Source organism: Diabrotica undecimpunctata, unplaced genomic scaffold (genome assembly GCF_040954645.1).
Source record: "Diabrotica undecimpunctata isolate CICGRU unplaced genomic scaffold, icDiaUnde3 ctg00001073.1, whole genome shotgun sequence".
In the NCBI taxonomy this organism is placed as follows: domain Eukaryota; kingdom Metazoa; phylum Arthropoda; class Insecta; order Coleoptera; family Chrysomelidae; genus Diabrotica; species Diabrotica undecimpunctata.
This window is the reverse complement of record NW_027312054.1, coordinates 40,575-52,999: the sequence shown is the minus strand read 5'-3', so window position 1 is coordinate 52,999 and position 12,425 is coordinate 40,575. Positions and strand designations below refer to the sequence as shown.

Here is a 12,425-nt window from a genome sequence, read left to right as displayed (position 1 = left end):
TGAAGTTTTATTGAAATCTCTTTTTAATAACTGTATTTAAAAATTTAAAATAAATGTCTTAATGCTTTTCTGTTTTTTCCTTTATTACATACAAAAACAAAATACATGCTTATAACAACAAATCTACTAAGTTATAAATTAGAGCTGGAGGGTTAGATAATAGAACAAGTGATGAGGATTTACTATCTAGGCGTCGCACTATCTAGCTATGGAAAGCTTAAAACAGAAGTGGAAGATCAAGTTAATAGAGCAGAGCGGCAGGTCACCTGAATGAAGCAATATGGAGAAAAAAAATATCAGGAAAGAAATGAAAGGTAGGATTTACAAAACAGTCATCAGGTCAATAATGACATACGCAATAGAAACACAACCTGACACAGCGAGAACAAAAAGAATGTTAGAAACAGCAGAAATGAAAACCCTCAGAAAAATCGATGGTAGGGTACTATGGGATAGAGCTAGAAGTCTAAATCTTGAAAAGAATGCTAGAAACAGCATAGATAAAAACCCTCAGAAAAATCGATGGTAAGACACTATGAGAGAGAGCTGGAAGTACAGATATACTACGTAGATGTACGGTGGAGAACATTAAGAAATAGGGGAGAAATAAAAGAGTAGAATGAAATAATTATATGAGTCTAATAACAACAAATAGAGTAGTAAAGATGGTAAGAGACTGTCACCTAATGGGTGGGGTGATTAACGGAAAGACCATGAAAACGATGGAGCGACAACTTACTGGAGGACCATTTAAAAACGAATAGAGTCATATCTACACGAAATAAAGAAGAAAATATAGAAACAACAATTTTTAGATGTTTTTTAACGATATAGAAAATCACAATGAAAAATATGTATACACAAAATGAAGAAGAAGAAAATATAAAAACAACAATTTTTAGATATTTTTTATTAAAAAATAAACAATATATACAAATATAAACATAATTAAAAGTAAACTATATATACTTATATACACAAAATAAAGAAGAAGAAAATATAAAAACAACAATTTTTACATATTTTTTATTCAAAATGAAACAATATATTTATATAAATATCTAAACACAATTAAAAATAAACTATATAGACTATATATACCTATATACACAACTAAAACTAAATATTATATACAAAATAGACTAAAACTAAATTTAATTGACAGGGTCGTCGGGATGGGATCTGTAACAAAGAAATAGCAGAATGTAAAACTACATAAAATATCATAATGATGTATAAAATTAAAGGCGACACTTAATGAAGAAAAAATTAAAATTTCACAATAGAGAATAAACTAAATTTTCGTTGTAAAAATTCATGGAAAACTGTTTTATTATAATCCTAAAGAAGGAGAGGTTGGTGTACAAAATTAAAGGTGGTACTTAATGAAGAATAAATTAAAATTCTGTAATAAATAATAAATTAAATTTTCGCTTGTAAAAATTTGTGAAAAACTGTTTTAATTATGATCGTAAAAAGTAAAAGTTAAGGTAAAAAATTGGATTACTCACGGTTTACTCATCCCCCAGCAGCGCAGGAAATCACCACCAGCATTTTCGTTGAAAAAGTCTGTAACAAACAAAAAACATTATCAGTATTGTGTAATTATTATTAATAACATTACGTAAATTTTGTTAGTAAAATAGTTGCAACATATTGTAATAAAAATTCTTACCTTGAGAATCCGTTCTTACAGTATTGGCCAGGAAAGTTTTGGTGTTTTTTATGTCTTGAGACAATCGAATTTGTTCTTCATGGAAAGCCACCATAATTTTTTCAGCATATGCTAAAATATTTTCGGTGGCTTTCTTAAGCAGATCACTATTTTTTAGACTTTCATTCAAACTTTCCTGGAGACGTTCCGCATGCTGCTCCAGAGCCGACACAACTCCCCCCTTGTAATTTTCGCAAAACGCCTGATGGTGAGTTTCTACTTTGTTTGGGATTTGTAGGGCGCTTGCGGCTACATTAATCAATGACGGCTCTGAAGTCGATAATAATTTTTTTTCCCATACTTGGGTTTCCGTCAACGGTTTCTCTCTTGGTGGTGATTCCCTATCGGATACTTCTATTATATCTTCGATAGAGGGTAAGTTTTCATCTGGAAGTGTTTCCTCTTCAAAGTCGGAAATATCGCTATAGTTCGCAGCCTTTTCGGCGGCATGTAAAATTTGATCTGTCTCGACAATCGCCGCGGAGTGCACCATTTTCTTCGAATTGTTCTTTTTATTCAAATTTATTTTATAAATTAAGCGTTGCGCTTCGCTTATTTTTTTCGCGCCGACGAAAACCACACTTTCTTCTGAAGGTGCACGGCGACGGCACGGCGACGCGATTGAAAATCGACTTTTACACACCGACGACGGCGAGACTGAAGATGACTGCGGTTTTGCAAACTCCGGTACACTTTCAAACAAAATTCTTTTCTTCGCCAACAACCCCGGCTCGCGACGCGCAGAACGTTGTTCGGTTTTCATTGTGAACAGAAGAGACTATTTGAAATTGCATAACTTAAACGGGGTTATATACAACAAACCGAACCCAAGCCAAGCAACGCGAAATGGTGGGTAAAACAGGATCTACACTTGCTGTAACAAAGAAAGGTGAATACTCGAAGGCGATGTAAGCTCTCGCAAATGAAGAATACTCTTTCATGACCTCTACATAGACAACAAAGAAAGGGTATTGACCGGCTATAGTTGAGTTTATGTCTGCACAGCTTTGCACTTATTGTTGGTTTGCACATCAGTTTTTTTTAATTTTTTTTTTTTTTTTTTTTTTTTTTTTTAATTTTTTTTTTAATTTTTTTTTTTTTTTTTTTTTTTAATTTTTTTTTTTAATTTTTTTTTTTTTTTTTTTTTTTTTTTTTTTTTTTTCATTTTTTATATTTTTTTATTTTTGAGGTTTTTTTTTTTTTTCTTTATTTTTAGTCCTACACCCACCTTCCAACCACTCTAATGAAAGGTCTTGACGCCAGGGATACGAATATGTTATTACTTTGAGAAAAACTTAACGCGTAAAGCGGTAAAACGCTAAAAAGCGTATTTTTAGTCCTACATCACGTTTCAACCACTCTAATGAAAGGTATTGATGCCAGGAATACGAATATGTTATTATTCTTTAAAAAAAATTATGCATATAGTGGTAAAGCGGTAAAAAAACTATTTTTTGTTAAATTTTACTTTTAACCCTGCTTATAAATGCGGTAATTATCTATATTTGGAATATATTGTTAATTTTTGTAATTATTTACTCTAATAATACCATAAAACCGGTATTTCCAGTTTAAAACCGGTATTTCTAGTTTAAAACCGGTATTTCCAGTTTAAAACCGGTAATCAAAACAAGTTTATATTTATACCCCACACTTCTTTCGTTATTGTTCATTCTTGTGTCGTACAGTCACCTAGCTTCAGTCAACAACCATGCAGTGTAACTCTTGTTTAAAAGTTTTATCCAACAAAAGCAGTGTAAGTAGGCATAAACGGGAAAGTTGTCCGGAACGATTCAATAAAGGGAAAAAGGTGAAACTTAATGATGACCCAGATGTTGTTACATCAGCTAATAATTACAATTCAACCATTGTAGAAGCAACTCCCTTTAGATCTATTGTTCATCCAGTTACCACTACATCCAATGTTATCGAATGTCAAGATTGTTATAAAAAAATTTCTGGGAGAGGGCTAACAGGACATTTACGTAGTAATTCGCACAAAAGTGTTATTAGTAATGATAGTGGGGTTGAGAAACTATCAAGTGCGTTTAAAAATCGTATCGGTAGTTACCGCCTTTCTAGCAACAAACATCATACTGATTACTTAGAATTTTTTAGTGAAATTGAAGGTAACGTTTTGAAGCTCCTACATAACTATTTACATAAATTTAAAGTGTTAAAAGTTAATTTCGAACTTTACTCTATGTACACAATACCTGAAAAAGATACTTATGATTTAAAATCATTTAATACAAAAAATCAGATTATTACTATTTCTACTAATTTGAAACAAGCATATCAAGATTTTATTAGGGAGATATTACCCAAGGTTTCGGAAATACAAGAAAAGGAATCTGGATGGAGTCTTTTACAAATCCAATCATTAGAAGTTAACATTAATAAGTACAACCCTCTACGATCTTCTTCATATATCAGGTTACCACGACAAATCGAGATGAAGAAAGCAATTATTAATATAATGAATAAAGATGAAGCATGTTTTGGTTGGGCGGTAAACGCATCAATTTTTGATCCAACAGGTAAATCCAATCTTACTACTTCTTATCCGCATTATACTAGTCTCTTAAAGTTCCATAATATAGAATTCCCTATGAAACTCTCAGATATACCAAAATTTGAATTACTTAATAATATTTCGATTAACGTTTTTGGGATTAGTGAATGTTTTAAAAATAATATCACACAATTGGAAATCGTTGGGCCGTTATACCATACAAAATCTAAAAAAGCTACACATGTTAACCTATTACTTATTTTTGATGAGTACGGGAATAGTCATTATTGTTACATTAAAAATTTATCGCGGTTAATATCAAAACAAAAATCACGCCATAATGGTCAGACTTTTCTATGCAATGGTTGCTTACAATTTTTCTCATCCTTAGAACGTCTTCGCAAACATGAAGACAACGATTGCAACTTTGTATATACTAAGCTTCCAACTACCAACATGATTCTCAATAAATATGGACATTTACAAAAAGAAAATATCTTACAATTTTCCAACTTTCAGAAACAAATGCAAGTTCCGTTTGTTATATATGCTGATTTTGAAAGTATACTGCAACCGATACAATATGCAACACCTTCTGATAATTCCTCGTTTACTGTCAAAACCTATCAGCATACACCATATTCATTCGGTTTTTATGTTAAATGTTATTTTGATGACAGTTTATCAGAACTTATCATTTATCGCGGTGACAACGTGGTTGAGAAGTTTATTCAAAAACTAGAAGAAAAAGTTTACACTATTTATCATAAATATCTTAAATATATTAAACCTATGAAAAAACTCACGCCAGAAGAGGAATTACAATTTTTTACTAGTAAATGTTGCCACATTTGTGATAAACCGTTCGATATTAACGAAATTAAAGTTAGAGATCATTCACATCTAACAGGGTTGTTTTCTGGCGCAGCGCATAACGCTTGTAATTTAAATTACAAATTACCTAAGTTCATACCTGTTTTCATGCATAATTTAACCAATTACGATTCACATCTGTTTATAACAAAATTAGCTCAAAATAACGAAAAAATTGATGTTATTGCACAGACTAAAGAAAAATATATATCATTCACCAAACTACTTTTAGTTGATCGTGGTGATTTAGAGCAAAATATATATTTAAAATTAAGGTTTGTGGATTCTTTCAGATTTCTACCTCATTCACTGGATAATTTAAGTAAAACCCTAAATAATAATCAATGTCTAGAGTTACAAAAATATTGTCAATCAAATGAAGAGTTCGGGTTGTTACGACAAAAGGGTGTTTTCCCTTATTCATACCTGGATAACTTTTCAAAACTTGGTGAGGTATCTTTACCCACACAAGAAGAATTTTTCGATATTTTAAAAGGTGAAGGCATTTCCGATGAAAAGTACTTACGAGCTAAGCGAGTTTGGGAAGTTTTTAATTGTAACACCTTAGGAGAGTACTCAGATGTTTATTTAAAATCAGATATTTTATTATTAGCTGATGTGTTCGAAAACTTTCGACATAATTGTTTATTTAACTATAAACTAGATCCTGCTCAATATTTAACAGCTCCATCACTTAGCTGGGATGCTATGTTGCGTAAAACTAATGTTCAGCTTGAATTATTGACGGATATAGACATGCTCCATTTTTTTAAAAAGGGTATACGTGGAGGTATAAGTCAGTGTAGCACTAGATTTGCTGCTGCAAATAATCAGTATTGTGAGAATTATGATTGTTCTAAACCTACTTCATATATTCTTTATTTAGATGCTACAAACCTTTATGGTTACGCTATGAGTCAATTCCTTCCGCATGGTGATTTTCGATGGTTAGATGATGTAGAAATCACTCATTTTGATTGTTTATCAGTCGATGATGAATCTCCAAAGGGGTATGTCTTAGAAGTTGATTTAGCTTATCCTGAAACATTACATGATTTCCATAACGACTTACCGTTTTGTCCTGAAAATCTGATTCCTCCTAATAGTAAAGATCCCAAGCTTGTATTAACGTTGTTACCGAAAAATAAATATATTATCCATTATAGAAATTTGAAACAGTGTACTGAACAAGGTTTAAAGATAACTAAAATTCATCGAATTCTAGAATTTTCTCATCACCGTGGTTAAAACCTTATATCGAATTAAACACAAATTTACGTAATTCTTCAAATAATGAATTTGATAAAAGTACATATAAAAATTACACAAACTCCATTTACGGGAAAACTATGGAAAACGTTGATAAGAGGGTTGATATTAAACTTTTATCCCACTGGGAAAACTTGCCTGGAAGCGTCGGTGCTGAAGGGTTTATTAGTATGCCGAATTTTCACTCTGTTTCAATATTTTCTGATAATTTGGTTGCAATTCAAATGAATATCCTAAAAATAATTTACGACAAACCGGTATATGTCGGTTTTTCAATTTTAGAAATATCCAAAATTCGTATGTATGATTTTTTTTACAATTACATTAAAGCTAAATATGTAGATAATGCCTCACTTTTGTATACCGACACTGATTCATTAATTTTACACATTCAAACAGAAAACGTTTACCGCGATATCAAAGAAAACCTTCATTTATTTGATACATCCAATTACCCCGCCGATAATATCTTTAATATACCAAAAACACCATCAGTGGTTGGTAAATTAAAGGATGAGTTTAAAGGTAAACCAATTACAAATTTTTGTGGTACTGGTGCCAAAGCTTATTGTGTGACATTAAGTAACAATGATAACCTTAAAAAAGCTAAGGGGATTTCCAAAAACGTTATAAATAAATCTTTAACATTTACGGATTATAAACAAGTAGTTGATAATACTAATGCGAAAATTTATCGTAAAATGTATACATTTAAGTCACATTTACATGAAATGTATACTGAATTAAAAAATAAGGTTGCTTTAACTTCCCACGATGATAAGAGATATGTTATACCCGGAACTATTAATACATTAGCGTGGGGTCATTACAAAATAGATACGTTTATACCTAACCAACAACAAAAAAATCTCGATTATTTAATCCAGCAAGCTAAACTACTTCTACCAGAAGCAGAAAATGATGGTAGGGATGAATTTTATGTAGATAGTTTTGAAATGGATTTTTTATCGTAGTGGGAGAGTTTGTTGGTGGGGCGGTTGTTTAATAACACGTTGTAGAGCTAATTCCTACAGTTCTTCTTCAGCTTTACTACTAGTATTTACAATGTGGATGTGTTACGTTACCGAAATTGAAGTTACGGATTTAAAAAGTGGTGTTCAAAACTTACACCAACTTTTTTCAAATCTGGAGTTTGATGCTTCTCATGAAGCCATTTATGGTGCAGTGCGTCCATCATCTTATTCTCCAGAATTTTATACAGAATTAGCTAAAAAATATGAAAAAGGTGCTGAAATCTGTGACTTGTATCTTAAAAACCAAATATGTTTATATGGATTTGTATCGTTACTAAAAGATGTAAAGTTGGATGGTTATTTAATTCGAATAAAAGACTATCTTCCATCTGTTTTATACGAAAAAAAAGAAAATAACGAAGATGATACTTCCAGTAATGAAGTTATTGATAAAGACATTGATGGTGTGGTTGAAGATGGTTCAAGTAAATCACAAACTTAATAATCTTATATTTAGACTTTATTGTATTAACGGTATAATGTATTTAATAAAAGCATTTCTGTACTAATAATAATTGTTTTATTTGCGTTTTTAGCATTAATTAATATGGTGTGAGTGTAAAATGTATCTTGTTTCCACCACATATTTTATATAATGAATTTATCCAAATAAAGCTACCGTGTTTGGAACACTATTGTACTTCACTATTCTGTTTCACTATTTACCTACTTCTTGTTTTTTTCCATATTTTACCTTATAAAAATAAAGTTGTCTATCCTTTAATAAATAAATAAAGTTATTTTTATCCTTCGTGTGTAACGTTCATTCACCCCTTGACCGATCGTTGATCCCTTGACCGGTCTTTGACCTCTTGACCGGTCTTTGACCCCATGACCGGTCGTTGACCCCCTGACCGTTTATTGACCCCCTGACCGTTCATTGACCCCTTGACCGGTCGTTGACCTCTTGACCGGTTATTGACCCCTTGACCGGCTATTGACCCCTTGACCGGTCGTTGACCCTTTGACCTTGACCGGTCGTTGACCTCGTCAGTGGTGGGGGGTATGAGGTATGGTGGGGGGTATACAAAATGGTGGGGGTCAATGGTGGGGGGTATACGGACGGTGCGGCTAGAACTCTCACCCCTTACCTTACCATTGGAGGGGGGTATAATAATGGTGGGGGGGTCGGTGGTGGGGGGTATACGAACGGTGCGGCTAGAACTCTCATTTGCCCTCTACTTACACTCTTTACCTCCCGACTCCTACTTATTAGTCGCCCCTTACAAGAGGCAGATCCTTCTTGCCTCGGTCGTATTCTTATCTCTGCAAGCCAAACGGACACACACACATACACACACACTCACACACACACACACACGCACACAGGCACACACACAAACACATACACTCTTCACCTCTCGACTCCTACCCATTAGTCGCCTATTACGAGAGGCAGGGCCTTCTTGCCACGGCCGTGCTCTTATCTCTGCGAGCCGACCGCACACACACACTCACACACACACATACACACACACTTACACGCACACAGGCACACACGCACACACGCACACGCAAACGCACACTCACACACACACACACACTCACACACACACATACACTCTTAACCTCTCGACTCCTACCCATTAGTCGCCTCTTACGACATTCAGGGACTTCTTGCCACGGACGTATTCTTATCTCTGCGAGCCGAACGGACATACACACACACTCACACACACACGCACGCTCACACGCAGACACAAACACGCACACACGCACACGCACACGCACACGCACACGTACACACTCTCCACCCCTCGACTCCTACCTATTAGTCGCCTCTTACGACAGGCAGGGCCTTCTTGCCTCGGCCGTGTTCGTATCTCTGCAAGCCGAACGGACATACACACATACACACACACTCACACACGCACACACACGCACACAGCACACACACACATACACTCTTCACCTCTCGACTCCTACCCATTAGTCGCCTTTTACGACAGGCAGGGATTTCTTGCCACGGCCGTGTTCTTATCTCTGCGAGCCGACCGCACACACACACACTCACACACACATACACACACACTTACACGCACACAGGCACACACGCACACACGCACACGCACACGCACACGCACACGCACACACTCTCCACCTCTCGACTCCTATCCATTAGTCGCCTCTTAAGACAGGCAGGGCCTTCTTGCCACGGACGTATGCTTATCTCTGCGGGCCGATCGGACACATACACACTCACACACACACACACACACACACATTCACTCTTAACCTCTCGACTCCTACCCATTAGTCGCCTCTTACGACATTCAGGGACTTCTTGCCACGGACGTATTCTTATCTCTGCAAGCCAAACGGACACACACACATACTCACACACGCGCACACACACGCACACACGCACACACACACACACTCTTCACCTCTCGACTCCTACCTATTAGTCGCCCCTTACAACAGGCAGGGCTTTCTTGCTACAGCCATGTTCTTATCTCTGCGAGCCGAACGGACATACACACACACTCACACACACACGCACGCTCACACGCAGATACACACACGCACACACGCACACGCACACGCACACGCACACACTTTCCACCTCTCGACTCCTACCTATTAGTCGCCTCTTACGACATTCAGGGACTTCTTGCCACGGACGTATTCTTATCTCTGCAAGCCGAACGGACACACACACATACTCACACACGCGCACACACACGCACACACGCACACACACATACACTCTTCACCTCTCGACTCCTATCTATTAGTCGCCCCTTACAACAGGCAGGGCCTTCTTGCTTCGGCCGTGTTCTTATCTTTGCAAGCCGAACGGACACACACACACACGCACACACACACACAAACACACGCACACAGGCACACACACATACACTCTTCACCTCTCGACTCCTACTTATTAGTCGCCCCTTACAAGAGGCAGGGCCTTCTTGCCTCGGCCGTATTCTTATCTCTGCAAGCCAAACAGACACACACACACACACATACACACACACTTACACACGCACATACACCCACTCACGCACACACACACACACATACACTCTTTACCTCTCGACTCCTACCCATTAGTCGTCTCTTACGACAGGCAGGGCTTTCTTGCCACGGCCGTGTTCTCATATCTGCGAGCCGACCGGAAACACACACACTGACACACACACATACACACACACACTCACACAGGCACGCACAAACGCACACACACACACACATACACTCTTCACCTCTCGACTCCTATTCATTAGTCGCCTCTTACGACAGGCATGGACTTATTGCCTCGGCCATATTCCAATCTCTGCGAGCCAAACGGACACACACATACATACACACACACACTCACACACATACTTACACACACACTCACAAACACACACACACGCACACACGCACGCACACACGCACACGCACACAAGCACGCACACACGCACACACACATACATTCTTCACCTCTCGACTCCTATCTATTAGTCGCCTCTTACGACAGGCAGGACCTTCTTGCCTCGGCCGTGTTCTCATCTCTGCAAGCCGAACGGACACACACACATACTCACACACGCACACACACACGTACACACGAACACACACACATACACTCTTCACCTCTCGACTCCTACCCATTAGTCGCCTCTTACGACAGGCAGGGCCTTCTTGCCACGGATGTGTTCATATCTCTGCGAGCCGACCGGACACACACACACTGACACACACTCATACACACACACAGACACTCACACACGCACGCACACACCCACACACACATACACTCTTCACCTCTCGACTCCTACCCATTATTCTCCTCTTACGACAGGCAGGGTCTTCTTGCCACGGCCGTGTTCTTATCTCTGCAAGCCTAACGGACACACACACACACACGCACACACTTTCCACCTCTCGACTTCTATCCATTAGTCGCCTCTTAAGACAGGCAGGGCCTTCTTGCCACGGACGTATTCTTATCTCTGCGAGCCGAACGGACACACACACACTCGCACACACACACACATACACGCTTCACCTCTCGACACCCACCCAGTAGTCGCCTCTTACGACATTCAGGGACTTCTTGCCACGGCCGTGTTCTTGTCTCTGCGAGCCGACCGGACACACACACACTGACACACACTCATACACACACAGACACTCACACACGCACGCACACACCCACACACACACATACACTCTTCACCTCTCGACTCCTACACATTATTCTCCTCTTACGACAGGCAGGGTCTTCTTGCCACGGCCGTGTTCTTATCTCTGCAAGCCTAACGGACACACACGCACACGCACACACTTTCCACCTCTCGACTCCTATCCATTAGTCGCCTCTTAAGACAGACAGGGCCTTCTTGCCACGGCCGTATTCTTATCTCTGCGAGCCGAGCGGACACACACACACACACACACACATACACTCTTCACCTGTCGACTCCTACCTTTTAGTCGCCTCTTAAGAGAGGCAGGGCCTTCTTGCCCCGCCATATTCTTATCTCTGCAAGCCGAACGGATACACACACTCACACACACACGCACGCATACACGCACACACACACGCACACATACACACACACACAAATACACTCTTTACCTCTCGACTCCTAACTATTAGTCGCCCCGTACGATTTGCATGGCCTTCTTGCCACGGCTGTTTTCTTATCTCTGCGAGCCAAAGGGATACACACACACACACACACTCACAAACACACACACAGACGCACACGCACACACGCACGCTCACACGCACACACACATACACTCACACACACACACACACGCACAAACACACACACACGCACACACACACATACATTCTTCACCTCTCGACTCCTACCTATTAGTCGCCTCTTACGACAGGCAGGGCCTTCTTGCCTCGGCCGTGTTCTTATCTCTGCAAGCCGAACGGACACACACACATACTCACACAAGCACACACACACACACACGCACACACACACATACACTCTTCACCTCTTGACTCCTACCTATTAGTCGCACCTTACAACAGGCAGGGTCTTCTTGCCTTGGCCGTATT

General features: G+C 38.5%; 2 protein-coding genes across 2 annotated transcripts; one reads left to right on the top strand and one right to left on the bottom strand.

Moving 5' to 3' along the window:
• Positions 1-10: 10 nt before the first annotated feature.
• On the bottom strand, positions 11-2,703 carry LOC140431473 (uncharacterized). The gene is made up of 3 exons (XM_072519393.1): positions 1,676-2,703; positions 1,512-1,569; positions 11-1,182 (listed from the first exon to the last, which is right to left on the bottom strand). The coding sequence occupies exons 1-3, from the start codon at positions 2,475-2,477 to the stop codon at positions 1,155-1,157; spliced, it is 888 nt and encodes a 295-aa protein (XP_072375494.1). The 5' UTR covers positions 2,478-2,703; the 3' UTR covers positions 11-1,154.
• Positions 2,704-3,425: 722 nt separating this feature from the next.
• Positions 3,426-6,350, top strand: LOC140431474 (uncharacterized). Its single transcript, XM_072519394.1, has one exon. It carries the CDS (start codon positions 3,426-3,428, stop codon positions 6,348-6,350), a length of 2,925 nt encoding a protein of 974 aa, XP_072375495.1.
• Positions 6,351-12,425: the final 6,075 nt, after the last annotated feature.

Bases quoted from the DNA above. Each gene is read 5' to 3' on its own strand.
- LOC140431473 (XM_072519393.1), bottom strand. From the start codon at position 2,477: ATGAAAACCGAACAACGTTCTGCGCGTCGCGAGCCGGGGTTGTTGGCG. The intron at 1,570-1,675 runs GTAAGAATTTTT...TGTTTGTTACAG, and splicing joins TGTAAGAACGGATTCTCAAG to ACTTTTTCAACGAAAATGCT. The intron at 1,183-1,511 runs GTGAGTAATCCA...TCTTTGTTACAG, and splicing joins TGCTGGGGGATGAGTAAACC to ATCCCATCCCGACGACCCTG.
- LOC140431474 (XM_072519394.1), top strand. From the start codon at position 3,426: ATGCAGTGTAACTCTTGTTTAAAAGTTTTATCCAACAAAAGCAGTGTA.